The sequence below is a fragment of the Martes martes genome (assembly GCF_963455335.1).
Source record: "Martes martes genome assembly, chromosome: 18".
Lineage (NCBI taxonomy): Eukaryota > Metazoa > Chordata > Mammalia > Carnivora > Mustelidae > Martes > Martes martes.
In genome coordinates this window covers 10,530,496-10,557,198 of record NC_137906.1, presented here as the reverse complement: position 1 = coordinate 10,557,198, position 26,703 = coordinate 10,530,496, and the positions used below count along the sequence as shown (strand labels likewise).

Sequence of the window (26,703 nt, the reverse complement as noted above, 5' to 3'; positions counted from 1 at the left end):
GAGTCAGGCCCTGTGCCAGCCCCTGGGGGACTCCCATTGACGTGGGCACAGTGCCTGTCCTCAGAGAGCTTACAGTCACAGGAACTATGAAATATGACGGCTGGGATAGCAGTCTGTCTAGGGACAGGGCGGGGCACTAGGAGATGCCAGTCATTTCTCCGGGAGCTGGGCGGGGCCTTTATAGGTGACATCAGCTTTTAGGTGACTCTTGACAGTGGAAAGAGCTGTGCCAGGTGGCCAAGAGAGGACAGGAAGGGCACTCTTGGCAAAGGAAACATCTTAAGCTCAGGAGCTGAGCAGTGGCTGTGAGGGGAGAGCCATTACATTCTTGTTGCACTGAAATGAAAGCCCGGGTGTCTTTGATGGCCCGTAGGATGTATAGGTCAACCTAAGAAGAATGGCCTAAAACGGCTATGACAAAAAAGGCAGAAGACAAAAACAGGTCTATTTTTGCTCATTTAAAAATACTGAAAAAATTCAGATGGATTCTGATGCTTTTTATTGTCTCCTTTATACTTCCTTGTATTTAAAACATTAAAATAATTGTCGGCATTACCTGCTGCCCACGCACTCCTCCGTCTGCAGGGGGCGCACCGGCTGCCACCCTCTCTCTTTCAGGCTGATGGGCGGGGCCTCTCGGGCCGGTGTGGTACTGACCATTGGCTGGATGGGCCGTTCGTCACGGCGTCCCGCCCCCGCCCTACGTCACATGACGCAGCCCATCATGGCGGCGGGAGCGCGGCTACCCTGGCCCGCGGCTCCGCAGGGCTGCTGCCGTTGCTGCTTTTGAGAGGTGGCGGCGGCGGCGGCACAGGCGGGCGGGCGGGAAGGATGGTGTTTCTGTGGCCCGGGCGGCGGGTGCGGACTAGGAGTCAGGCTGAGGTTTGGCCGAAGCGACGTGTGCTCAGGAGCAGCCGGCGCGGGTGCCGCTGAGGCAGGCAGGACCGACTGACGGAGAGACCGACGGAAGGCGACCCGAGAGCCGGCCCCGGGGCCGCGCCGTGGGCGAGATGCCGGGGCCGCCGGCGTTGCTGCTGCTGCTCTTGCTCCTGGCTGCCGGCAGTGCCGGGGCCGCGCCACTTCCGCAAACAGGTGCAGGTGAGCGGGCCAGCTGCGGGGACGGGGCTGCGGGAACCCAGGCTGCGGGGCCACTGCGACGGGGGTGGCCGTGGGTGGCTGCGGGCCCGGTCCGGCGTCGGCGCCGAGGAATCGGAGAGACTGCCGGGGAGGGAGGCCCGGGGAAGCGCGCGATTAGGGAGGTTTCTGCCGCAGGGGCGTGGGGTGGGGGAGCGGGCAGCCTCTCCAGGGCCGAAGCGGGGGCGAGGCGATGCGGTTGGGGCTGGGGAGGGCGGCGAGCGGGCTGCCGATCGATCCCTCCCGGGGTAGGCTGCGGTACCAGCTCTGAACCTGTTGCCCGAAGGTTCTCAGCCTACATCCCTTTCTGGCAGTTCTGCTTCCTTTTCAGATGTCACCTGCCTCCTGTGCGTTTCTCACATCTTATAATAAGAACCGTTTCTTAGCCCTAATCCTACTTAAATGCAAATGACTTGGTGAGATGTGCGGAGTTTCCTTCGCTCCCTGCAACTTGTTCTGAAGTTGTAAATTGATTTTAGATGCTGTGCTTTTTATTCGGATTGAGTTTCTGGGGATGAGAAGGAAACAACTCTGTAAATATTTCTATTTTAGGAAGCCAGTGATTAGAGTAGCAGCCTTTGAATGGCTATTGACAGAATGACCCAAGGGTGATTGAAGTTTCTATTTTAGCTACGTCAGGGTGTGATTTTCTTTTTTTCTCCCCATTTTCTCAACATCGTTTTCAGTTGTGGTTTATTCTCCCAGATAAAACTTTACCCCAGGAAAGCGTCCCAAGTTGGTTTTTTTGTTTGTTTGTTTGTTTTTGTTTTTTTCCTTAAAGGAAAGAAAAATCTGGGGTAAGATCTAGTGTTTATCTTTAAGGAGAGACTGAAACTTCGTAGATTCGTGAAATTTTAGTATTGGAAGAGGCCTTAAAGAAAATTGAGTTGGATATCTTTGTTTTGCAGTTGAAGATACTGAGGCCCTGGGGGTCAAATGACCTAGCCAAGGTGACACAGCTAAATTGTCGGCCGAGCCACATCTAATACCCAGGTCTTGGATTCCCCTAGTTGTGTGATATTTCCACTTCCCCACTTCAAGCCTTGTAAATGTTTAGGCATACTCCTGAGGTTAAGAGTTATTTTTAAATGATGTTCACTGGGTACACAATGTGGAAGTTACCTTCCCCAGTAAAGACAAACACATCTACGATGAAAGTTGTGTATAATTGTTTCCAGAGCTATACCCGGTTATGTCATTGAGTGTCCTTTAGTTGAGTATTAACTGTTATCATTGTACCATGTAATGTATCGCTAAATTTTTGCCACTGCCTTAGATCAAATATTTGTTAGGTGAATTCTGTTTTTTGATCTGATAGATAAGAAAAATAAATCTTATTCAAAGTGTATGTTGCTCAGGTAAGAGTCACAGAAAATACCTGGGAAGTTATAAAATGCCAAATAGAAAGATGTTGATGTTGATATTGAAAGAAACCGATGGTGAAATTGAAAATTAGCACTAGAGTAGGATAGTGGACAGAGAGTATTTCGTGAGAGGGATTCAAGAAGTTTCCAGATGACTTTGCACTTAAATTTTTATATTTTTTGAAAGACAGGTTCTATGTGAGTGTCTGCCTATAAACCTCTTAACAGGACTTTTATTCCATTCTTCCATTCTTCTGTGGAGGTGTGAATCATAAAATCTGAGGTTTTTGGGGAGCGTTGTAAAACAAAACAATCAGGAAAATTAATCCATAAGTAGAAATACCAGATTTTGACATAAACAAAGCATAAATATTTGCTGACTTGTAGCAGCTTTTGCAGATTTTCCCTTCCTATTCTGTTGATCAGAAGGTATATGATTAGACATATGGCATATGAATGACAGTTTCCTAAGGTTAAATTCTGTGGAAAAGATGCATAATCATACATAGATTTGGAGGTTTGTATTTCTATCCAAAAGAGATTATTAATCCCGGTAACAGAGATGGATTCTTGATGAAGATGTATTAGGCCAAGAAGAATAAAGAAACCTTTGAGCTAATCCTGGGAAGTGATCTCACTGGTTAAGAAAGACAAACCCCTCTTGAACATATATGCTAGATAAAAGAGCAGTTAAGTGTTAAAAACTTAGTAACTCTCAAGCCTTTGATTATCTGGAGGGGGCTGGCCATTTTCATATTAAGGATAGAGCCATCGCATAGTGTCTTTTGTCTCCTTGGCATTATTCTTTCTCCTTGAATTTCAAACTGGTTAATAATGCCTTGAAGAAAGCATGCATATAAAAAATAGGTTGGGAAAAACGCTTGAATTTAACCTTTGCATGCAGAAAGAAATGAGTCAGTTAACTAAAATTAAGCCAAAATGCATTTCTAGGTTTGGAAGTTGAAAAGGATACTTACCCATTCAGTCATAATTAAGCTTTGTAAGTTATGTGGATTGCCTTTGCCCATCAGGCAAAAAGGCATTTCATTTGTTTGTTTTTAAGTTTTTATTTTAATTCCAGTTAGGTAACATACAGTGTTATATTAGTTTCAGGTGTACAAGGAAGACATTTCTTGCTTGAACTTTATTTTGGGCCTCTCTTTATTGCTCTGGGAGTTGCTTACGCCCTCTTTGGGGGCCTCTTCCTGAGAATGTCTATTTCTGCAAGGGCCCTTGTTAGGCAGATGGAGATCCCCTTGGTCTTCACTAGGAAGCTTCCATAAAGGGAGAGAGTCCACTGTTTTCACACATAGTGAAATTATCGAACTAAGGTTAAAGTTGAGAAATTCTTTTCTCCTGGTCATAGTTATCAGATCATTCTTCTCCTAGAAAACATTTATGTACCTATTGTAAGATTCTCGGGATTCACATCATAAAGATCTCTTGTTTGTATTTGTGAAGGCATTCCTCTAAGTCCGCAGTTTGTTATTAATATTAGGATAGTGGTTAGACAAGGAAACCCACTTCTATTGTTCTGTGGCATATTAGGTCACCGAGTACAGAGGAAGCTTTTAGCAGTTCCAGATAAAGGAGCTCACGGAAGTCTGTGAAGCCGGTGGGACTCGGCTACTTATTAAACAGCGGCTTGTGAAACCGGGGCTCTCATTTTAGATTAAATAAACAGACTTGGATCTTGAAAAAGATTCTGCAGTAAAGGAAGTGCTTTCTAAAAGTGTGAATTTTTGTGTTTATTTCAATAGCTTCTGAGAAATAAAAATGATTTTCAACAGGCTTTCAATGCAGATATTTTCAGGATTTATGGCTGTAGGGCTTGAGATTTGATTTCGGTTGGGAGTGTTGTAGTTGCTCTCAGTTGGTGGTATTTTGGGGTTAACTAAATATGCTCATTTGCACAGTAATTAGGAAGTCTGTCCAACAGTTTTGTAGCTGATCAGCATTGAAGTTATCAAATCCCTACAGTTTTGCTGATATCAACGTGTTGACTGTTCATGCAATTCTCTTGAAATTTAGGGAGTCCTCAGGCTTGCTGTGTCACTTAGCAGCTGTAACACGTCACAAAAAAGACTTTGTAATGTAAATGAAATGTACCGTAAGGGGTTCTGCAACAAATGAGTCTTCAAAAGAGTCCTTGTAGGTGGACATACTAAGCCAACCTTTGAGTCCTGTTAAGAGTGAAAGTCATGAACCAATCACAGGAAGAGCGGATGTTGTGGAAGGACAGAGCTTGGACTTTGGAGTTGGTCTGGATGGGAGGCCTTCCCTTGCCACTTCAATAGTGTTGAGACCTTGGTCCAGCTCCTTGACCTTCCAAGCTTCTCAGAACTCAACCCAGAAAACGGATAATGATATTTACCCTAAGAGTTGTGGGAGGTCACATCATGGTGTCGTGCCATGCCTGCTACATTAGGCTTCTTCATTGCTTCAGATTTCCTTGTAAAATTGAGGGGTTACCATGGAATCGACCAGTGGTGAGTGGTATGGTTCAGAGAATGAACTCAAAGTTGGTAGCTGCTTATCATGGCATGCCTAGAGTTTACTGGATTTAAAAACCTTTGTTACTTAAAATAACTTGTATGATGGGTAAAGAAGAGATCTTTCACAGAGAAATCTGGCTTATTTAAGGATAATACATAGGCTGGTATTGTTACTTCTTGAAACTCATAATGTTGGGGAATTGCGCTAGAAATTTTTAGGATGATCTGGATTAGTCCACTTTTATGTAATAAACCTGTTTTCAAATGTCAAGATTATTAAAGCTCTTGCATGTGAACAGTTTCTGGTTTTAATGTACCTAAAGGAACCATGAGCAATGCAGGTCTCGCTGATCCCAAACAGAATGTATATTTGAATGAAACATCCCTGAAAACAGCCTGCTAAGCTGGGCCCTTAGAAGGTGTCATTTGGAGAGATGACTATGACTGAGTTTCTTCCTCCCTCTCTTTTAAGAAGTCATGTGTTTTTGTAGTCTTTTGTGTCTTACTTTTCTTAAAAGGTCTATTTATCTTACTTTATTATCTTTTTAAAGCTTATTTAAGTAATCACCACACTCAACATGAGTTGATACCATGTTGAGTTGATGAATTAAGTTGATACCAACATGAGTTGATACCAGTATCAAGAGCACATGCTCCCCTGTCTAAGCCAGCCAGGCTTTCCTTAAGGGGTTTATTTATTACTCAGGCACGAGGAAAGGAATATTAGAAAGAGGAGAAGTTGTACAAATGATCCTGGTCTAAAGCACTCCTATCTAGGGTTGTTTTTAGTTTCATTTCTCAACTTTTCTGTAAATCATCAGGTGAAGACCCCGTAGGAAAAAATGGAGGAAATATGGTAAAATCGGTGTGTCAGAGCAAAATATTGGAGTGAAGTATTTTTAAATTGTTAGCAAGTGACTAATTTGGAACCGTGCCTTGGCATTACAGTTATGTGCCACAAAGAACAGGCGTATCAGAAAAATAACCTCAGTGTTAAAAAAGGGTATTTTTCTCCCCTCAAAGGTTAGCACAATGCAGAGATTCCAAATTTCATTTAACTTTATTGTGAGTCAAATGGGAAACATGAGGATTGTTGATACCAGATGCCTCAGGTGCCCCAAACCACAGCATGGGGAGTACCTCTCATTCTCTATGGCCCATCTTGGTCTAAGCCAGTGCGCAGCCCCTGTACTCTTCTGCCCTCCTGGGGCTTGCAGGGATAGTGGTGGCACAGCTTTTATTTTGAACAGTTTGGTAGATTTTGCATTTTACTGTATAACATGTGTCTTTTTAAAAGGCCTAAATTACCATCGAGTCAGATAGGTGCGCCAAGACCCGTGTGCCGTGGCTAGAGTAGCCCCTGGCCTCTGGCATCGAACCCCAGTTTGGGAAGCCTTGGTCAGGAAAAGTCAGTGCAACCAGATTTCCGCTATAGGGCATCTGTGGTCCCTGCCTCCACTGTCCACCTTTTGTGGCTCTTCAAGAGCAAAGTTAATCTTCCTCTCATTCGTAAATTATTCCCAGCTCTCCTTACATTCTCTCTGCTGTTTGGCTCTTCCAGCACCTCTCTGCTGTTTTTTTCTTTCTGGTCTTTTCAGTTCTTTGCTGCCCCAATCTCCCTACCAAGACCTTTCTTCTTGCCCAGCTCCGAGAGATTGCCTCCCGCAATGAACTCCTACCAGAGTGTTCACTGATGGAACAAGATGTTCTGTTGGGTGCGGGATGAAAACATTGGAGCTTCGGCATTTCATTCTTTAAAAATTTTGACTTATGTGACTTTTTAAGGTACAGAATATATTGGTACACTAACATGTTTTTAATGCTCTGTAAATCAGTGTGTGTGAAATGAAAGGAACGTGAAGAAACTTTACCGATGGGCTTTGATCAAAAAAAAGTTCGGATCAGCTCTACCAGTCTACCATTTGCATTTAGCAAATGCCGCTCACTTCTTTAAGCCTTGTCTCTTGACCCGGACTGCAAGGACTGTGTCCTGTCTCCTCGGTGTTTCTGGTGTTTGCATGGTCTCTCACGGGGTGTGGATGCTCAGCAGTTTGTGGGTGAGGTTGGGGCCGGAGACCGAAGTTCACAGGCCAGTCCTCTGGAGAGCGTGTGAGCCAAAAGGAAAGGATGTGCGTTTCTAGCCTCTCATTCTCCTGCAGACTTTGCTTTTCATCCGTCCACAGCCCACTGCCTGGAATGAGGCCATTTGTAGTTGTCTTATTTTAAATAATAAACCTCTTTCAGAACAATTTTAGATTTAGAGAAAAGTTGCAAAGACAGTACAGAGAGTTCCTGCATATCCTTTGCCCAGTTTTCCCTCTTAACGTCTTACATTTGTATGATAAGGAGCCAATACGAATATGTGACTTAAAAAAAAAATTATTTATTTATTTGCCAGAGAGAGGGAGAGAGATCACAAGTAGGCAGAGAGGCGGACGGGGGGGGGGGGAGCAGGATCACTGCTAAGCAGAGAGCCCGATGTGGGGCTCGATCCCAGGACCCTGAGATCATGACCTTACTCGAAGGCAGAAGCTTAACCCACTGAGCCAACCAGGCACCCCCGAATATGTGATTATTAACTGAAGTCAGTACTTCGTATTTCTTCAGTGTTTCCCTCATGTCCTTTTCTGTCCCAGGATACCACATTACATCTAGGTGTCAGTGTCTCCTTCGGCTCCTTTGCCATGTTCCTCTTTTTTGATGATCTTGACTGTTCTTGAGGAGTTTGATGTTTTTCTCATTATTAGGCTGGGGTCATATGTTTTTGGGAGGAAGACCACAGAGATAAAGTGCTGTTCTAATCACATCGTGTCAAGAGTACATGCTTTCAACAGACTGGTCATGTGATCACCTGACTGTGATCACCGGTTTGTCAGCTTTCTCCGTGGCAAAGTTTCTTTTCCTTCCCTTCTCCATGGTGCATACATGTACAGCCCACATTTGAAGGGTGGTGAGTTAGGCTCCACTTCCTGGACAAGTACCTACACACATTATCTGGAATTCTCCAGTATGGGAGATTCAACTTTCTTCCCCATTAATTTTCTTACTCAATTATTTATATCAGAGTTGATATTGATTTTACATTTGGGGTTATAATCCAATACCAGGTTATTGATTTTGCTGCTTCAATTGTGCCAGCTTTGGCCATTGGGAGCTCCTTCGGTTGGCTCTGGTATCACCACCTCCACTTTTTTTTTTTTTTTTTAAAGCAGTTTCTTACTTTCTGGCACTGAAGAAGCTGTAGGCTCATCTTGTATCTCTCCCTGTCCAGCCCTAGCATTAGCCATATCTTCAGGCTGGTACCTTTTTTTGGAGAATGATATTAGAAACAAGATCTGGGTCCTGAGTTTGCTCGCTGCTGCTGGGGCATGTGTAATGGTTTTTTTGTTGTTGTTGTTTTTAAAAAGATTTTATTTATTTGACAGACAGAGATCACAAGCAGGCAGAGAGGCAGGCGGAGAGAGAGAGGAGGAAGCAGGCTCCCTCCTGGGCAGAGAGCCCGATGCGGGGCTCGATCCCGGGACCCCGAGATCATGACCTGAGCCGAAGGCAGAGGCTTTAACCCACTGAGCCACCCAGGCACCCTTGTGTAGTGGGGTTTTGATCCTCTCCTTCATATAGCTAATCCTGTGTGTTGGGAAGAAGAGAGAAAGAGATTTTGGAAGGTCAATGGACCTCTTAGGAACAAATGACTTGGAAGGGCCCTGCCCGTGGGTTCTTCCTGTCCCTTGACCACTGATTAACCAACTGTCAGCATTACTCTAAGCACTCTATATCCCATGTTTGTGATATAATGATATTGGCAGGATGTTATTTTTATTTTTAGAGCAATAGATATTTGAAAGATAGATGTGATTTACTGTCTCAAAAAGCAGCCTAATCTCTTAAGAATTTAATTAGAGCGAATTATTTTAGCACGGGTCTGTCAGCTTTGGCAATTGTTGAAAAGGATTGTAAGTAACTCCTAATTGGTAACTTTTTAATTGGTAAAAGTTTACAAGGAGCTGTAGACTTGTTTTGATCTGTTTGCAGAGTTTTTCATTTCTTTTCACTTTTTGTTCTGGATAATTTCAAACATATTCAAAAGTAGAGTAAATAATATAGTGGATTTTCAGGTACCCTTAACCCAGCACCAACAATTTTTATTTGTGGTGAATCTTGTTCACCTGTATGCTTCCTACTAGCTCGGCCTCCCCCTTGCTTTGATGTAAATGCCACGATACCCGATGAGCTGAAAGTGTTTCAGGAAAAAGTGACGATATTTTTTATAAAACAGGACTTGCATGAGAATCACCAAGGCATTTGTAGAAATGCAGATTTTTGAACAGCAAACAAATCAACGGTATCAGAATTCTGGAGGTTGGCCTGGAAATCTGCATTTGTAGTACTTTTTGTGATGATTTCTCTGCCCTCACAACATAAATATTTTATCTTGTACTAGCGATAAGATAAAATCAGTTATTTGATGGAAATCCGTTGGCTTGGGTAACTAGTGAGACTCAAGGGAGGAAGAACAATTTAGATTTTAAAAATTAATGTCAACATCTAAGTTCTGGAGAGACTTCTGCTCCTGACCATGGTATGTGAATATCATCCTGAGGAATCTCCTGTGATAAGTAGGTATGTGGTAACTGCGAAGGAATTTAAACACTGCAGGGCAGAATAGTTACAGCTCTAAATGCCCCCCCTCTTTTTTAAATTTTTTTAAATTTCAGCCCCTTCTCTGGAGGTCAGTATGAATAATGACCTCTTTATGTTTTATAAATATCCTGTATAAATAATCGGTAGAAACTGTGAGCTGGTAGCCTGACGGTCAAATGCCAGAGCTGTGAGCTGAGAGCCTCGTGGTCTCAGCCCTGGACTGACCAGGGTTTTGCCTGCTGGAGCTCAGCTCAGCAAGGAAATTAAGCTAGAGCAGGCGTAACTCAGGGACATTCCCGATTCCCCAGGTGAGATGTGCGCATGAGAGTGTGAGAGCCCTGGATTCGTGACCTGTTCAGTAACTTTCAGGGTTGTTTCTTTCTGGGATAATATCGTGTCATTAACGTCTTGCTTTCAAAAAGTTTATTTTTCTAAGCTAGTTTATTTTAGATTAGCCTGGGATTTGTAACCCATTTCGTATCTTTCTTTCTTTTAAAAAGATTTTATTTACTTATTTGAAAGAGAGAGAGCAGAGGGAGAGGAAGAAGCAGGCTCCCCACTGAGTAGGGAGCCAAGGATGAGGGACCTAATCCCAGTACCCTGGGACCATGACCTGAGCTGAAGGCAGGTGTTTAACCGACTGAGCCACCCAGATGCCCCTATTTCATATTTTCAACAAGTTCCTTTTTTTTTTTTATAGCCAGTTGATACATTTTTGTATATTTGCTGTGGATGTATTGGTATGTACAAAATAGCCTTGTGATGAGCTAAAGAAAGTACACAATTTAATCTCTGAAACTGCTACGTTGTGATGATTGTATAATCAGTCCAGTTCCATTAAGAACACATCCTGGGCTCACATACTAGTACGGATATTTCAGGACTGTTGTTTTTGGCAAACATCTGTATGCCTTGGATGGGAGAAAAAAAACTGAGTTACAACCATCTATGATAGTGATTTTTGAGAGGGAAGTTGCTTTTATCCAAAGTGAAAACGCTGTTATTTAATATTTTTAAAGCTTATGTTTTTTTTTTCCTCCTTGAGGCCCATGTTCAAAGTCCATCCCGAGAATGTCTTTTTGCCTTGTTTGTTCTACTGCCCAGGAGACTCTAGTTTGACATGATGACATCACAACCTTTAATTATAGGAAGTAAATCTCTAAGGCGTCTTAGATTTAGAAGGTCAAAGAGGATGAGTGTGCAATCATTTTGCACATTTGTAGTAGCTCCTTTAACCAGTTAGTAATTGTGAAATTGTGTAGTTTCAGCTTTTTTTAAATTGCGAAACCAGACCCTTGTGGTCTATTGGTGGCCTCTCAGATGAGCTGCTGAATTTTCAGTCGAAAGTATTTTTCACATTGCTGTTTCTTCCCCAAACCCCCGATAAATTCAGCCTGTGCTCCTTCCACAAGGGAAAAAAAAAATCCTCTTCCTGGTTCCACCTGGCAGTGTGCCTGTGTAGGATGGTTCTCTGTGTCAGCGGCAATGGTTACTTTCCAAGGATCCGGCCTGCCAGTCACAGCGCAGAGCCCCACTTGACTCTGACTTCAGACTATTATTAAAAGGCAACACCAGGACACTGATTGCTAGTGAGGCACAGAAAAATAACAAACTTACCAAAATAGTCCCCTGGGAGTGCTCTACTGGAGGCCTGGGGCCCGGGTGCACTCCAGAAATCTGTTGTTTATCTTCGTTTTCTTTAAAATTAACTTTAATAAAAGATCTGATTTCTGGTATTAACCATACAGGTACTTGGTAGACTAATAAAATTTTGGAATTATGAATCCTTGTATAGAGAATCTTAAAGCTGATGTGCCAGCTTACAGGTGAAGGCCCTGAGGCCCAGAGAAGTTCAGTAGTGAGTTTGAGTCCATTCTGCTAGTCAGTGGCAGACAGAATCCAGAAGCAGGGCCCTTAACAGCCAGACCCCCCCCCCCCCCAATTCACCAAGTGCACTGCTTAGTACTTTCAGAGTGCTTTCATTTGTGTGATGCACACATGCACACAGACTAATTGCAATCACTTCTCCTCTGGATATTTCTTCCTTTTCTTTTCCCTTCCTTCCTTCCTTCCTCCCTCCCTTCCTTCCTTTCTTAATTTATTTGAGAGAGAGAGCACAGGCAGGAGGAGCAGAGGGAGAAGGAGAGAGAATGTCAAGCAGACTCCACGCTGAGTGCAGAGCACGACTTAGGGCTGGATCCCACCACCCTGAGATCATGACCCTATGCGGAGATCAAGAGTCAGTTGCTCAACCGACTGAGCCACCCAGGGGTCCCTGTTTATTTCTATTTACTATCTGAAAGTACAGAGATGAATTTTTTTTTTAAAGATTTCATTGATTTATTCGACAGTTCACAAGCAGGCAGAGAGGCAGACAGAGAGAGGAAGGGAAGCAGGCTCCCTGCTGAGCAGAGAGCCCAATTCAGGCCTCGATCCCAGGACCCTGGGATCATGACCTGAGGTGATGGCAGAGGCTTTAACCCACTGCCACCCAGGCGCCCCCAGAGATGAATTTTTTTAAAGATTTTTATTTATCTGTTTGAGAGAGCTTGTGACCAGGGTCTGGGGGCAGACTTAGAGGGATAGAGATTCCCAAGCAGACTCTACACTGAGAATGAGCCTGACCCAGTGCTCGATCCCATGACCCTGAGATCATAACCTCAGCCAGAATCAAGAGTTGAGAAATCAAGAGTTGGTCGCTCAGGTGGCTGAGCCACCCAGGCACCCCCAGAGATGAAATTTAACTGTAGTTGTCATATAATTGATTCTTGAACTACTAAAGGTAATTGTTTATTGAAAATTAGGAAGCTGAAGTGCAGACTTCTATTAAGAGGCCCAAAACCCACATTCATGTTTAACTTTTTAAAAAAAATTATAAGAATAAGTTTAGGGGCGCCTGGGTGGCTCAGTGGGTTAAGCATCTGCCTTTAGCTTAGGTCATGATCCTGGGTTCCTGGGATTGAGCCCCGCATTGGGCTCAGCTCTCAGCGGGGACTCTGCCTCTCCCTTTGCCCCTCCCTTGCTTGTGCTCGCTCACGCTCGCTCGCTCACTCTCTCTCAAATAAAATCTTTTAAAAAATTAATTTTAGTTTCCGCCTGTGAAATGAAGTTGCACTGTTTAATTAAAGGTGATAAAAATACTTCTTTTAGAAAATGTAATCATAAACTTGTAAACATGAGAAATACCATCAATTTATATGCTTTTGTGGAGGAATGGACCCCTTTTAGAATCTGCTGAGTGCTGCGGATCCCAAGAATAACGCTCATTGAGCAAATATTTTGTGTATACTTTTAAGATTCACAGATAGGTATTGAGAAACACAGAGTCCTAGACGAATGTCACTTTTCTTTTTCTCAGCTCTTTAAGACTACCTTCTTGATTTATGCCCTAAATCCCATCCTTTTCCAGCGCTGGCTTCCTTCCAGGCTTAGTCATCAGGGACATCCTTCTTTGTCATCCGTGTTTTCTCCTGGGCCCTTTCTCTCAGTTAACACATAATACATAAGAGAACAACTCAACATGTGTGATTTTCTGCAGAGCTTTAGTTTGGATAGCTTTATTGGTATAACAGTGTCACACAGGTGCTGTGACCTTGGAGAAGCACCTTCACCTCTGTGTCACTCAGTTTCTCCATTTTAAAATGAGGCAAATAGTAGTACCTACCTCAAAGGCTTGTTGTGGGATTGGGTGAGTTTGGAATGGTGCCTGGCATGTAGTAAGCACCATTTAAGTATCAGCATGAATTATATAACCACTTGGGGCCAAACTGCTGTCATTTCTTGGGTTCATTGTAATATCAGAAATGTGTTCCCCAGTCACTTTACGTAAAATAATGAATCTCCCCCAGTCTGCTGCTTAGTTTTTCCGTATTGCTCATCACCGTCTGAGGTGCTGTGTATTTTTACCTGCTATATATTTAGTCTGTCTCCCTGCACAAGAATGTAAACTGTGAGTGTGGGGTCTTCTAGATTCCCAGAACCTATAGCAATGCCTGTTCTGTAGAAGATGCTTAGTATACATTTGTTGCATGAAGGATGTGTTGGGCGGGACTTGCTGACCTGTGGACTTCATAGTAGGGTGATGGAGCAGGTGTGTGGTTAGGAGACACCCCACCTCCTTGGCTCTTTTAATTATCTATAGATCTTCTCTCTTGGGCTGGACACTTGAGTGTCTGGAGGCACCTGGTTATATTGGGTTAAATTGTCATTGGGTCTATTTTTTAAAGATAAAGACATATCAGTGAAGCATTATCAGAGAGGAGACCCTAGGTAATCTTGCCTGCATGTACTATAGAATCTTGTCAAGGTCAGTGTCATATGCAGTTTCTGGCTTCGTTACAAAGATAGTACTTAAAAAATAAAACTTTATTGTGGGGAATTTTGAGCATACACGGAAGAGTATAATGAATTCTCTGTATCCGTCCTTAAGTCCCAGCCATCCCTGTGGCCAGTTGGGCTGCATCCGTCACAATCTGCTTCCTCTCTGAAGAGAGAACTTTCAAAGACATACAGCCTAAGAATACATTACGATTGTATTAGCAGGAGTTTAAATGAGATCTTAGGAAGCTAGAAAGTTTCTGAGACCATAGACTCTATATCACAGTCTTATAGGAAAATTTAAGGAAAAGCTGACATGTTTTTCTAGGGTATTTAATGGCTGCCCTACCTGGGAGGTAAGGAGCACACATTTAGGTCATTTCTCCCATCCTTTGGGTCCTATTGTACAGAAATTGTGTTGGCTAAGTGTTGTGACTCCTGTACTACCATTGATCTACCTGTACATTTCTCCAGATTTCAACAGGAAGTCATATAGAAAGACAGAATGTCCTTTCCCTTATTTTTTTTTTAAAGATTTTATTTATTTATTTGACAGACAGAGATCACAAGTTGGCAGAGAGGAAGAAGCAGGCTCCCCGCTGAGCAGAGAGCCCGATGTGGGGCTCGATCCCAGGACCCTGAGATCATGACCTGAGCCGAAGGCAGAGGCTTTAACCCACTGAGCCACCCAGGTGCCCCCTTTCCCTTAGATATTAGCCAGGCACTGAAGTGGCCAGTTAGAGGGGAAGAAGCCCTGGGAAACTAGCCATGAGTTTCTACTTCCGGGACCCGATGCTGCCTGTTCCTGAGCTGGCTTCCTGGACTGCAGGAAGACCCTGATTCAGAGCCGTGACAGACATCTGAGCACTGTCGATGACTCCACAGCCTGACTATGCCATCGACTTCATTAAGATTCTGGTTCATAAAATATCCCTGCCATGGTTTTCCCTGGGGTCGGGGTAGAGTCATCTCACAGGAGTCCTGTGAGCCTAACATTCCTTTGGCGGAACTGTTGTCACGTTAGACAAAGTCCTTTGTGGTAGTCTTCATCCTTGGTGTTTTTTAAATTGGAATAAAATGAAACTTTAGTAACAGTTCAGTGGAATAGGCTGAGAGAAACAGCAGCAGCCTCATACAGGATGATCTCACTCACAGGTATTCAGTCAGCGCTCAAATTATATAACCTTTCTGCAAGTATGAGAGAACAGTTGGGTTGGCTGACCTTGAAAGTCATTTTCGAACAAAAAGAACACTTCACTGTGATTAGCACACAGTGCGGTTTGTTTTTCTAGGCTGTTGATATTCTGGCTTAGGGGTCTTTGTGGAGTCTCTGATTCATCGGCTCGATCATCAATCCACTGTTTACTGTCTGTCCTTGGACATATTTAGTGCTAGGCTTCATTTTCTCTCTCTAATATTAGAATATATTAGGGTGTTCTAGATTATTTAATGTTATTATAAATATGTTACACTAAGAGGCAAGGAAAACATTTAGTGACTTAAGATTCTGTGCACGAGAAAGCTTTATGATAGATGGGTGTGTCGTTTCGAGGTTTTAAGTCAAAGTGTGTGATCTGCGATGATTGTCTAAATTTTTTCCCCCAAGTAGTATGCTGATGATTCACTTTACTCGGTCTCCAGGATGTGAAGCTACTTGTCAGGATATTGGAAAAGATCCAATTATTAGTCCTAACTTTACAGAAAAAAAGAAAAAGAAAAAGCCAGAACTTTGTATTTAGAAGCGGACTTTCTGTCAGGACCAGTTTGGAAGATCTCTGGTCCCCAACTTCCCTGAGTTGTAGAGTTCCCTTTGTCTAGTCAGCCCAGTGGCCACCGGTTTTAACTGTTAAGTAGACACATAAATCTCTTGTGAATTTCCGGAGGCCAGAGGGCAGAGAAGAGAGAACACCGGAGGGTGACATCTGCCTCTGACACTTGTCTCCCTGATCCTTTCCATTCCCAACCTGCTGCTTCCTGGGAAGCTAAAGAGGAAGGCAGCATATACGTGTCCTGGTGCTGCCCAAGATGAGTCTCCTGCCGGGGTCGGGGGGTGTCCCTGAATTATTGGATGTACGGTGTTACGGACCTGCGTCCCTGTCCATACCGACCCCCCCAACCCCCCAGAAGGTGACGGTATTTGGAGATGAGGTCTTTAAAGAAGTGAATATGTTAATATAAGGCCATTAACTCCTTAGTTGCTAATCTAATATGCAACATACAAAGAGATATTATGGATGTGCAGAAAGACCATGTGAAGACATAGCGTGAACACAGCTGTCCTCTGCAAGCCAAGGAGAAAGGCCTCAAGAGGGACCAACCCTGCCACACCTTGATGTTGGATGTCCAGCCTCCAGAACTGTGAGACATTGGATTTCTGTTGTTCAAGTCACTGGTGTGTGGGGAACGGTTCGGGCGGCCTGAGCAGATGAGTACACAGTGTTCAGACTAAAGCAAATTCAGAGTCACATCTTAGAAGGCATCTGTTAAGATTCCTTTTTTCTTCCTCCTCTTACCAGTGTCCCAGTGGAGCCCCCCTTGTGCTCTGGGCTTTCCCCTCAGCCCAGCATGTCCCCGGGGCTCCTGCAGGGGAGAAGGCCCCTTTGCATTCCTCCCTTGTGGGCAGAGCGAACCTGCTCTGACAGCTTCCAGTGAAATGCAGCTGTGTGGAGAACACAGGTGTGAATAAATACTCATTATCACAGGAGAACACAAGTTGGGGGACGTCTGCTTTTGGAAAAAACTTATTTTTTAAAGAAAGCAACTGAATAGTTACATTACTAAACATGAATTGCAAAATGGGTAAACAAAGAATGTGGAAGTTGTCTGTGACCTAGGGAATAAATGGTAAACTATTAATAGTGGGAAAAGTCAGAACCATCCCAATATAGTGCCTATTGGGGTGTGATTAGTAATGGGAGGAAAATCTTCGCCAGATAAGAGCATAAAATCACTGAAGGAATGCTACTTTTATAATCTTATTTGACCCTGGAAATAAAAGTTTCTTCTCATAACCAGTGGAAGATTTATGGATTTGTCTCTCTCTCTCTCTCTCTTTCTCTCTCTTGCTTATCTTCCCTCCCTTTCTCAAGCCTCTTAGTTGCTGTCTCTCTGATTCCATCCACCCCCCTTCTGACCGAATGCCAGGCTCTGTCCTGGGCCCTGGAGTCATTGCTGGAGTATACAGACCCGGTTGCTGACCCCATTTAACTTGCAGTCTTGTGGGGAGGACACTTGGGCTTTTGAAACACTCAGTGCGATAAACTCTGTGGTGGACAATACAGGCGCAGTGGGGCTCCAGAGGCGGGGACTCTGACCCGTGGAACTTCGGGGACGCTTTCCAAGTTGAGATCTGAGTGGTGAGGCTGAATTAGTGGAGGGGGTGTGTCAGTGGGGGAGGTTCCTGGTAGGGGATGTAAACTTGCAGACTCTGGAGGGGCAGAGGATCTGCCTGGAAGGACTGAGAGTGGTTCATGGTAGACGAAACTAGATGCAGTAGGGAGTTAGGAGTGATGAGAGCCCAAGGCAGAGAGCAAATGGCAGCTGATGACAGCCGACATCGGGACTTGTTACAGAGTGTGGACGTAAGGCTAAAGACTGTGGGAAGCCCCAGGACAAAATTCAAGAGCTATAAAAGGATATAACAGCCTCTCCTCATCCCCCAGCCACCTGGTTTCCCTCCTTGTTGGTGACCACTGTTGGCCAGGAGTATAGCACTGTGCACGCACACACTGTTCTGATCTATTCTTGTTTTTTCTTGTTTTCTTTTAAACATATATCATAGAGATGGTTTGACTTGTATCCCTGCTCCCCCAAAGTCATATGTTGAAGTCCTAACCCCTGTGACCTCAGAGTGTGACCCTGTTTGGAGATCAGGTCTTTGCTGAGGTAATAAGTTAAAATTACATCTTTAGGCCCTAATCCAGCATGACTTTGTCCTTATAAAAAGGGGAAATTTGGATGTGGAGACAGATCCGGAGGGAAGACCAGGAGAGGGGACGCAGGGAGAAGATGGGCATCTCCCAGAAGGTGGGAGAGAGGCCCCAAGTGCATCCTTCCACACAGCTCTCAGAAAGGGTCAGACCTGCCAGCACCGCCACGTTGGCCTTGTGGCCCCCAGGACTGGGGAAGCCCCCAGTTTGTGGTACTTCGTTACAGCAGCTCAAACTGATACACGGTCCTAGAGGAGGCAAGAGTATAGACTGTAAATTGTTACATCTATTCCCCCCCCCATTTAAACTTTTTATTTAATGGATGTGAAGAAATTCTTTAATAAATGGAAAACTTCAAACATACAAATCTGTGCAAGACCGGACAGACACGACTATTCTGACCTCCCCTGTGGCTTTCACTCAGCCTTTGTCAGCTCGTGGCTGTCCTTTTTCATGCCACCCCATCACTTCACTGCCCCCATACTGTTTGAAGCAAATTCCAGATAACTTTAAATAGGTCACTATCTGTAAGAAGGTAAGGACTACTTTTAAAAACATAACCACGTTATTATTATCACTCCTAGGAGCAGTGAGTCATACTTCCTTAATATGGTCAGTTACCAGTGTTCATTCAGATCTCCAGTTGTCTCAGATGTCATGATCTTTTGAGTTCGAATCATGATTCAGATGATGCCCATACATACATATGTCTTCTCAAATCTTTCAGTCTCTCCTCCATCTCTCATAATGCACGTCTTTCTCCTTAGTGTTCCTCGCAGCCTCTGCTTTGCCAATCACATTGTTGTGCTGGTATTTGATATGTTCCACAATTCTCTTTATTTCCTGTGAATTGGCATTTAGATCTAGAGGGCTCGTCAGATACAGGCTTGGTATTTCGTTATTGTTGTTTGCTTTCAGTCTCCGGTTTAGCAGGTGGTGGTGTTTGTCTATCAGGACGCACATAATGTCCGGTTGTCTCTTTTTGCATTATTAACTTGATATAAATGTCACATTCAGCAATATTATTCTCCTGTTTTTGTTCTTTTCTAAACAACTATTTAAAAAATGTAAACACCGTTCTTGGGTTGCAGGCCATACCCAAGCCAACAGTAGGCAGGTCATAGAGTCTCCCGATCCATGTTCCAACGTATATACATATCTATGATGTAATAGGAAATATATATTTGGCATTTGTCCCCTTTCCTGCCACAGAACTCCTAAAACGCTTGTAATTTCCCAAGTGATGAAGTGGTAGGAGCATCTCTAGTTATTAATAACAAGGCCCTTTCAACCACACTTGAGTTTATGCTAATGAGGTGACTCGGTGTTCCTTCTAAAGAGCTTCAGGATGGGGAGTGGTGGTCAGAGGAACAAATCAGGGGATTAGAGTGTTTGAATTTACCACTGGATAGCCAAATAGTAAATATGAGGAAACTTCTCTATAAAAGTGTGTCATCTACTAACCGAGGAAGGAATAACAAAATTAGAATATAGCATTTTTAGTCCCTAACGGGCTTGCACAAACCATCACTTGTTTTTAATCTGTGGACCTTATGAAAATTTCATTTAATCCAAAAACAGATTCACAAGTAACTCTTTAGTTAATTACATAGGTGTTCAAGTTCTGATGGAGGTTCTAGGCAGGGATTTATAATGGTTGAATTAATAATCAGGTAGTACTCCTGACTTACTCTGAGTCATTGCCGTGAAATTGCATTCTCCAAATTACCGGTCTATAAAACAGGTAATATATACCCACCTCTTAGAGTTTCTCAAGTTTTCTGCTTATTAAATCAAGTGCTAGATATCTATTAAAATGGCTTGAAACTGTAAAATGAAAACTCACAGAATGGGCTTTAGAGATGCCAAGTATTTTTTAATCAGTGTCTTGGGGAAACTTACTAACTACTCCAAACCTCTAATTATCCTTGTTCTCGGTTGTAATCTGTAAAGCTGCCTAAAAGAGTGGAGACAACTCCTGTGGTCATTGATGTTTTTCTTTAGTAGGCGATTGGTTCACTTTATGCATTTCTGAACGCTGTAGGCTGAGAATGTGGAAGGAAAGCTGTCTTTCTTCATAGTTTCCTAACTGTTGCAATCAGGAACCTTCCAGGGGCCCAGTTTGTAGTTTGAACCGCTGGGGCCTGGGGATTTTCGTTGTCGTTCCTCACATCTAGAATTTGCTTCCTCTCTGTGGTTTGTGCAAACCCATCCTACCTGCCAGCCTATTCACAGATGGGTTTGATTTCTTCATGTTATGGAAGTTTTCCCTTCACTGGTACGTTGAATTTTTTAAAGCACAGTGCTTTGGACTCATCAAAAGAAAAATTACAGTAAATAAAATACTCTTTTAAAAGTGGCACAGGTGTCAAAATTTCCTCTTGAGCCTACCTGGTGAATTTCTTCTTAGGTGGTAATTTGTAGAGGCCTTTCAGTGGCGCTGGAGGACGGGAGGGAAGAAATCTTGAGTATGGGAGAGCAGATGCCCCTGCAGTGTCTTAACAGAAATAAGTACATTATCAAGGTGGGGCAAAACGCCTCGTAACTAGTTATTTTTAACACGAGTCTGACTTTTCATGCCTACCTAATGACTCACAGAAGACAGTTTTATGAACCAGATAATTGAGCTGGCCCACAGGCAGTGCTCATCAAATTTTACAATAAATAGATAGTATGTGATGATAAAAAATTATGGGTGCAAAGAAGGGAAAAGGTAATTTAATATCCACTTTGTGGAGTTTGGAGGAGAGCCCTAGAAGTATGAGCTTTTAATTAATAGCAATGGACTTTGGTTCAAAGGACTTAGGTTAAGCTGTTTTTAAGTATTAAAAGTTAACCTCCTTGAGGCAAAACCATGTGGTATCAAGGGAAGTGAGGGGGATTTATTCTCAGCACCCCTGGATCCAGAGTCTGGCCCTGCCACTTTCCCGCTTTGTGTGTTTGGGCTTATCATTGTCCTCGTCTGTGATGTGGAGCTGGTCACATCCCGTCAGAGGTGTTGTGACCATCAAATGGAGTAGTACTGTATTTTATCAGACCTCAGATATGATTGATTATGACACACCCTTATTTTTTTGCCATTAAGAAAGAAGAAATGCTGCCAGTTAAACCAGCTTTCTTTGGAGTGTAAGATGCCCCTGACATTTAGGAAAGTTAGGTTGAAAGTGAGGTTGGACAAAACGGCATCTTAAAAATCAATAAAATACAGTGTATTATAAAAGTGCTTTGCTGCCTAAGCCTCAGGAGTCCTATTTAATCGTCATTATATGAGTCAAGGGAGTGAAACAAAGTTGTCAGAATAAATACCGGTGGGAAGCGGAGGCCCTGCAGGATGAGAGAGCAGGGAGCTGCCAGAAGGAGGAGAGGAAGTGCTGTCTGTCTGGGCCTCCGTTCACAGAGAGGTGCTTCTTAGTGGCTCTCTGCTCCACACTTGGCTTTCCACGTTGCACATGGGTGTCTGATTTGGGAGTCCTTGCTCTTAGGGGCAGCCGACTTTGAGAGGAATCACCAAGTTATTTTCTCTGTTCAATGTATGGATTTTCCTCTGTTTTAGATTTTTTGGTTTAGAACTTGAGATTCTTCTTCTTCTTCTTCTTTTTTTTTTTAGGATTTTATTTATTTTAGAGAGAGAAAGCATGCGTGCAAGTCGAGGGAGGCGCCAAGGGAGAGAGAGGATCTCCAGCGGACTCCCTGCCGAGCTTGGAGCCCGATGGCGGGGGTCGATCTCACGATCCTGAGATCAGGACCTAAGCTGAAATCAAGAGTCAGACACCACCCAGGCGCCTCTGGAGCGTGCAGATTCTTGGCAAGCCTTGGTTAACTGTTATTTTTTTAGTACAGACTTGAGCAAGGCTTCAGCCAGCCTGAGCCCTGCTTGCAACAGCATGGGTTTCAGCATTGTCGTTTCCCAGAGGGACCTCTTGTTATTGGAAAGCAATTTAGTCCTGTTTACTGTTGATTTTAGACTTCTCTGCTCTTCACTAAGGTCATGTTATATACAGAAACGTGTTTTGCGGGGCACCTGCCTGGCACAGTTAGTTAAGCATCCAGCTGTTGGTTTCAGCTCAGGTTTTGATCTCGGGGTTGTGGGATCAACCCCTGCATCGGGCTTCATGCTCTACGTGGAGTCTGCTTGAGATTCTCTTTCTCTTTTTGTCTCTCAAATAAATAAATAAATCTTAAAAAAAAAAAAAAAGGAAGTGTTTTGACCACAAAGGAGTTTGGGTTAGTTCTTTCTTTCTTCAGGTGGTATAGTTTCACTTCAGGAAAACGGTGACATCATTCCTTTACTTGTCTCCATGCTTCCTCTTGGTGCGCTGGAACATTGAGCTTACATGTATATCACAAAAAAGCAAGCAGGGTGGGGTAGTTTATTTCTTAATCAAACACCACTAGGTGAGACATCACAATTCACCCTAACAAAGAAAAGCTTCAGAATAGCCCTAGTTGAAAATGATGTTTTCTTTTCTTTTTTTTTTTTAAGATTTTATTTATTTATTTGACAGAGAGATCACAAGTAGGCAGAGAGGCAGGCAGAGAGAGAGGGGGAAGCAGGCTCCCCGCTGAGCAGAGAGCCCGACGCGGGGCTCGATCCCAGAACCCTGAGATCATGACCTGAACTAAAGGCAGAGGCCTTAACCCAGTGAGCCACCCAGGCGCACCGAAAATGATGTTTTCCACATAACTTTTACTGAAAGTAAAGTTGCATTTTGTTTTGTTTTGAAAAACACTCTTTCGTTCTAAGCTGGAGTCCCACTTGCATGCGAAACACAGGCCACAAGTCGCAGTTTGCAGACCCCTGCTCTGGTAGGAGGCTGCTTGTTATGACTAAGGTTCCCTGAAGAAGTGGCTGGCTCTAAAACTGGAGTGGGAACAATAGAAAAGTCTGGAGCTTCTGGTAGGACCAGAAAATGAGACAGTGTTGGAGAAAGGGAAAGATGTCCCAAAACCCAGTAGTCAACTTGAAAGAGCTGCCAGGGGCCAACGCTGGAATAATTTGAGCTACAAAATAATTTTAATAGTGGATTATAACCTAAAGAGTATAAAATAAATGTCTGTGAGTCCATAACTAAATAAATGACCAGATAAATAATTGAAGGAGAGGGGACAACTCTTCCTTATGGAAGAACTCCAAGTAATAAGTGTAGAAGGAATGAGGGAATAGAAGATCACCGTTAGAATGTTATAGTGCTAATTACGGCAGGTGAAGCACAGAGACAAAGTGGAAAAAAGTGTGCCAAGCTTTAGGGAGACGCAGGGTGTTTGCACAGCCTCAGAGTGTCTCCCAAATACGATTTACTGTGGCAGTTTTAACATATATCTGCAACTTCTGTAGTATTCCTCCTTCCAAGGAGTGCAGCTTAAAAATCCTTTTCCCTGTGAGTGCCTGGATTTCGTTACCCACTTTTAAGGAATACATGAAGGGGAAAATTGGTAACTTCTCAGTGGTAACACCTGGGCCAAGAGTTGGGGGGTTCACATCACTTGGACTAAGTCATGCCAGCGCTATGTGCTCCTGATGTGATGAGAAGAGTAGTTTGCTCTGGTATTCTAGATTCTTCCTACCTATCTGTAACCTCAGTCATCAGGCAGACATTAGGCAGCCCAAACCGAGGAACATTCTACAAAATGCTGACTGGCACTCTTCAAAAGTGTCCAAGTGACGACACTCGAGGGAAGAGTGAGGAAGGTCAGGGCCTGGAGGAGTCAGTGGAACAGGAGGAGTGAGTGCAGCGCTGGTAGCCTGGGTTGGATCCTGGAAAAGAAAAGGGATGTGGGAAAACTGGGGGAAGCCCGAGTAAAGTTGGAAGTTCATTTAATAGTGTGGTACCGTTTTGTGGTCTTAGTTTTGATCACTTTGCTGTGAGGACGTAAGATTTGGAAGCCCGGTGAAGGGTGTATGGGGGTGCTCGGAGTGTCCCTGCAGCACCTCTGTAAATCAAAAATTGTTCCCATATTCAAAGTTTTTTTTTAAAACCCTGACTTCTTAACCTGGATTGGTCATCTACTTCCTCTTGAGCATCTAGGCATTATTTTCTTAATTCTTGGGTGGGAAATCTATTGATTTGATTTGCATATTAAAGTTGATTCTGGAATGTCCATGTTGTTAATGTGCTTTATACATTGATAGTTCTTTCTCTTTCTAGGGGAGGCACCTGCTGCAGAAGTCTCATCTTTTGTGATCCTGTCTGTGTGCAGTTTACTGGTATTAATAGTGTTAATTGCAAACTGTGTATCCTGCTGTAAGGACCCGGAAATAGACTTCAAGGTGAGTGCAGATGGTGGGAACCCTTCGGCTCAGGTCCATGATCCCAGGGTCCTGGGATAGAGCCCCGCATCGGGCTCCCTGCTCAGTGGAAAGCCTGCTTCTCCCTCTCCTACTCCCCCTGCTTGTGTTCCCTATCTTGCTGTGTTTCTCTCTGTCAAATAAATAAATAAAATCTTAAAAAAAAAAATCATCCATCCAATAGATAGATGGGCTGCGTAACACCCAGGGCCTCAGGAGCAGGGGCGGACAGAATTTTTCTGGAAGGGCCAGACAGTAAATATATTCTGCCATTGTAAGTAGGCAGTCCTGGGGGCTGGACATTCTCTGTCACGACCCCTCTGCTTCAACCCCGCCATCGTCACGCTTCCTCAACATAGGCAGGAGACATGAAGCCCCAGGTTGTGGTAGTGTGCCAGTAGAAGAGTCCTGCACTGGGCTCCTTTTACAAACATACGTGGCTTGGATTGGGCCACCAGCTGTAGTTCGCTGACCTTGCTTCAGAGCATTATCGACAGTAACCACTTGCCTATTTTAATTTTCGCCAAGTGAGGAATATAGAGTGATTGAATTCACTTGCTGTGAGGCCTGTAAGGAAAAGCAGGCTGATTTTTTTTTTCCCTCCAACTTTTATATGCTGGTGCATTGTGGTTGTGAAGATTATCGAGGCCAAGGGATCCCCAGTGTGTTTTGCGTATGAGAAAGAGCATCTTCCATTTTACCTGAACCCTTGAGTTCTCGGAGGGGGAGAGAGAATGGTATCAGTTGTAAATTCTGGTGAGGGTAGGGGGTGGCAGGGAATACTATAGAAGGGCTGATGTTTGAGCTGCAGATGGGTGGAATCTGCTGGAAGCCAAGTGGGATATCCCGCTGTAGAACTTAACCATATGCCTGCTGGTGTGCGTTAGGGCTCAGCAAATACTCGTTAAAGAGGAATACTTGAAGAGAAAGTAGGAATGCATGCAGAGAAAATGAGATCGTTAATGTCCAGCCCTGCCAGTTGTCCTGGGGCCCTGAGGGCCACTGGTTCAAATTGAAGGAAAAAGCTGTCTTCTAGCTACAACCCTCTTTCTAGTGGACGCATGAACCTTCTTTGTAGACCTCACACTGTTTCTGTGTTTTCTCTGCCTTGAGTGTGACAGCAGCTCCGAGAGATAAGATGTGTTGTCCTTTTGGCTCAACACGAACATTACACACGTGGAAAGATGAGAGCAGAGGGAGGCTGGAGGAAAAGACTTACTAGCACAGGCCATTTTCCTTAGAAGATTCTACCTCAAACATACATAGGGTTTTATTCACAACTTCAGCCCCCAGGCCCTAGAATCACTACAGACACGTCTGTGGGAACTTAATGACTGCGTGGGGACACAGTGGTAGGCAGAGCACCTTTGTCCCTTGACCCTCAGTCTTGCTGAGGGACTGTGTACAGATACCTTGTCTTCTGGGGACAAAGATCAAGTGTGATCAGTGTTGCTGAAACTGAAAGCCAGGCTCTCTCAAATGTCATGATGCCTCATTCTTGCCTTCGATTGTTCTGACCCGACTAGGTCTCAGTATTGACCGAGGGAGTTTATTGTGATCAGTGTTTCTGTCAAGCGTACCCAGATGGTTCTGGTGCATGTGGCCCCAGGAGCACACTGTAGAGAGCATCCTCTCCAGCTGTCTAAGCCATGACTGAAGGCGAGCGTCCATTCCTTTAGATTTAGAACTGGGCAGTGTTAGAGACTTGGTCCCTTGGAAGTCGTCTTACAGACCAGGAAGCTGCTGCCTCGCAGAGCAAGCGACTTGCCGGAGTGTATCCGGGTAGCCACGGTATAACTAGAATAGCGACCCGGTCTTCTTCTAGCCCCATGTTTATTATCACACTGCTTTACTTCTCTGAATTCTCAGAATCATTGGCTGCCCAATGGTATGTCATGCTGCTGCCAGGGTTTCGAGTGGCATTGTTTTTAAGGTAGGAGTGATGGATAAAGTGGGTTTTGTTTTATTTTGTTTTAAGATTTATTTATTTTTAATTACTGTAGAAGGTATAATTTGTTTCAGGGGTACAGGCCTGCGATTCCTCAGTCTTACACAACCCCCAGCACTCACCACAACACATACCCTCCCCAATGTCCATCACTCAGCCACCCCATAAGATTTATTTATTTTAGAGAGAGAGGGAGAGGGAAGGAGAGAGCAGGCGGGAGGGGCAAAGGGAGAGAGAGAGAGAAACCCAAGCAAACTCCGTGCTCAGCGTGCAGCCCAACACAGGGCTCGATCTCACGACCCCAAGATCAGACCTGAATCGAAACCAAGAGTCAGATGCTCAACCGACTGTGCCACGCAGGCGCCCCGAGTCTTTTTTTAATGAGAGAAGCTTTAGGAATGTCCAAAGGGGAATCGAGCAAAGCTCTTCCATTCAGAGGTGCTTCACGGATTGAAGTTATGGTACTTGTTCATCCTGCCCTCTCCCCTATTACAGATAGCAATAAATGTCCTAATGCATTTGACAACATAGATGACAGATATGAGAATAATGTCCCACATGCATGTGAGAACATACATACTATACCAGA

The 26,703-nt window shown here is 43.9% G+C and overlaps 1 protein-coding gene across 1 annotated transcript in view; it reads left to right on the top strand.

Annotated features, from left to right (window-relative positions):
- Positions 1-1,010: 1,010 nt before the first annotated feature.
- LMTK2 (lemur tyrosine kinase 2) overlaps positions 1,011-26,703 on the top strand; it is a gene marked incomplete at its 5' end in the record, with an annotated part of 79,337 nt that continues 53,644 nt past the window's right edge. Inside the window, 2 exons of the mRNA XM_080829792.1 lie at positions 1,011-1,098; positions 24,027-24,148. Coding sequence (XP_080685918.1) covers positions 1,011-1,098; positions 24,027-24,148 — 210 coding nt within the window. The remainder of the gene's footprint in view (positions 1,099-24,026; positions 24,149-26,703) is intronic.